This window comes from Cyprinodon variegatus, unplaced genomic scaffold (genome assembly GCF_000732505.1).
Source record: "Cyprinodon variegatus isolate N-32 unplaced genomic scaffold, C_variegatus-1.0 Scaffold942, whole genome shotgun sequence".
NCBI lineage: Eukaryota > Metazoa > Chordata > Actinopteri > Cyprinodontiformes > Cyprinodontidae > Cyprinodon > Cyprinodon variegatus.
This window is the reverse complement of record NW_015151395.1, coordinates 11752-14531: the sequence shown is the minus strand read 5'-3', so window position 1 is coordinate 14531 and position 2780 is coordinate 11752. Positions and strand designations below refer to the sequence as shown.

The following is a 2780-nucleotide window of genomic DNA, read 5'->3' as shown; positions in this document are numbered from 1 at the left end:
ATCCAACGCTTTGCTTTGAATTGTGGGTCCTCAGTTCTGAGCCCTGACATTTTCACTTTTTAATCGAATGTAGATGTGGATTGGTCGTAAATCATGACGTCTTTTAAATGTCTTTTAAACCAATTTTAGCTCGGTGGGATCAGGTCTGTCTGGGAAACATTGCTTATGGTTAGATCCTAAAACATGGATGTTTTTTTGAAAGGTGAAGGTCCTGAGAAAGTTCCTTCACCAGACCCCTGTGGTTTTCCTCCCATTGAGCAAAAAGTGGTGGAAAAGACATTGTAAAGACGACATGATTTATGTCCAAACGACGACTATATTTGGTTGAAAAGTGAAAAGCTTTAATTTTCAGATCATTCCAAAGATGGAATATGGGTTTGTAACGTCTTTTCAACGTCTATTATTGGTTTAAAGTTGGACAAAAGCAGACCAACCAAAGACAGCCCAATATTCAACAATGGTTTGGGAATCAAGATCAAGACTATGACGGACCAACCAGATTTAGCCCAACAAAACCAACCCTTACATGAGGAGTGTCCAGATCTTCCTGGTATGCATCTTAATGTATCTGCAAGGTAAAATCTGCATCTTCTTTTTCAGTCTGTAAGATGCTACTAAAGCTGGCGGATAATGCTAACCCTGTTTGTTCTCAGCTGGTGTATTTTAATCTTGAAGGTCAAACTGACGGTATCTGATCTAAACTGGGTGAAAAATGACCCAATTGTTTCCAGGAAAGGATTGCTTGTGGCTAACCCCTCTCCAGACTGTCTGTCGCTGCTCGCCTGATCTCCATGAAGAGGAAAAGAAGTCAAGATTTCACCTGAACGTCTTTCTTCTCATCTCTGAAGTTCAACCTTTCCTCTCTGATAAAACTCAGCCTGACTCTGAAACACTGCGGCAGGAATGAGTTGATTTCCCCAGAGAGTCGACTGAAGACTCTGAGGTCAGACGCCGAGGTTCGGTTGAATTGCAGACATTGACATGTGAACTCATTTTACTCTGAGATATTCTATTAATATGGTTGCTTCATACATCATTCATTAAGTCCAATTATTTATTAATTATAACCTAATATGAACCCAACTGTTAGATATCACAAATTAATTAAAGGTACAATGTTGCTTTGCTTTTCCAGCTGATAATGTCCCTAAATCAATATTAGATCAGGTTTAGTTAACACAATCTAATAATAAAACTTTAAAACATAAAGTAATATACATTTATATTGATATTTCTACTATTACTTAAAAACTTTTGATAGAAAGAAATCTTTTGTTTTCATTTTTTTATCATATTCTCTTTTTTGTTACCTACAGAAATTTGTCTTCTCTCTTTATTTAATAACACGGAATTAAATTAATAATTGAAAAAACGTTATTAATACACTTTTAAAGAATATTACCTGCAGTGGGAGTCCTGCTTTTGCCCCGAGGAGTGATGGAGAAAACCACGGCTTGAATATCTTCTCACAAATCACCTACAGAAAGGAAGAAAGAACAAAAGGTGAATGAAGAAGCAGGAAACAACATTTTCTCTTTTTAAAACAGGAGTTTATTGATAAAGAAACATAAAAAATAGAAAAAACAATGTGAGGAATTATGCAGAAAAACTAATCAATGTAAAAGATTGAGAAGCATAAAAAAATAACACTAAAAGTATAGAAAAATATCGGTAATTGTGATAAATATGACGGTCGTAAAGGTTTTGATGATTTATGTTCCGCAGAAATTTAATTCAGGTTTGATTCAAAAGGAAACTTTGAAGAAAACAAAAAGTTCTTTCTGTATAGAGATGATTGGCAGAAGGCGGGTCATCGTAGGTCATCCTCAGGAGACACCTGTGGAGCGGCAGCCAATAGGAGAGCGGCTTGTCATCGACATGTCATCAGGTCTGGTCCTGATCCTCTCCTCTTTCTCTCTTTGTTCTTCATTGTCTTTGTTTTTTTTTTGCATTTTTTTCTTTGATTAGAATATACAATTTTAACATATTCTCAAAATGTATGCTAACCTACTTATTTTTCTCTTCATACATTAGACCTTTATGAAAAATTCCTTTTTTTTGTGTAACTCTATACCTTAGCTTTAGTTATATTTTAGGTCAGGCAGCTTCTCTGGTCTTTGGGACGTTTTCTTTCTTTCTGTCTTGATTTCTTTTAGCTGTTTTTCATCCCCTTTGTCTCCATCTTCCCGTCTTTGTGCATCACTTACTGTCATCGCCTGAATAAAACAGCTTCACTCCGTCTCCTGTTCACACGTATCAATGCAGATATCTGGTATCATGAGACATGCGATACGGCTGCCGGCAGCTTGATGACGGTTCGTCTTCCCTGTCATGGTGATGCTGGTGATGACTGAGATTCACGGCCTGAATTTTTCTGTCAGGCTTTTAGGCCTCGGCTGGAGAAGCGGCGGCTGGAAGCTTTTTAAAAAAAGTTTTATCATGAACTCTATTTTATTTTCATTGTTTGAATAAATTTTTTTATTATCAAAACTGTATTTGTCCTAATTGTGGCCATTTTTGTCAAATTTTTGTAACTTTTGTGACGTAAAGTTCTATCAATTTCTATCATTTTTTCTTTAGAGCGTCTGAATATATTTAATTCATTTGGAACCAAAATATGTGAATTTCATATTTATAATTATTGAAATATTTTGGTAACTTTTAGGTCAACTCAATTAATGTAAAAGATTAAAAATGTGCGTGTAGAGGAGACGGCCTTTGTTCGGACGATGTGACGACGGGAGGTTTCATAAAAAAATATTTTAATATATATATATATT

At 35.5% G+C, this 2780-nt stretch overlaps 1 protein-coding gene across 1 annotated transcript in view; it reads right to left on the bottom strand.

Moving 5' to 3' along the window:
* Positions 1–2780, bottom strand: part of LOC107100174 (protein FAM69C-like) — a gene marked incomplete at its 5' end in the record, with an annotated part of 13998 nt that overhangs the window by 4169 nt on the left and 7049 nt on the right. Inside the window, one exon of the mRNA XM_015398567.1 lies at positions 1403–1477. Within this exon, the coding sequence (XP_015254053.1) occupies positions 1403–1477 (75 nt within the window). The remainder of the gene's footprint in view (positions 1–1402; positions 1478–2780) is intronic.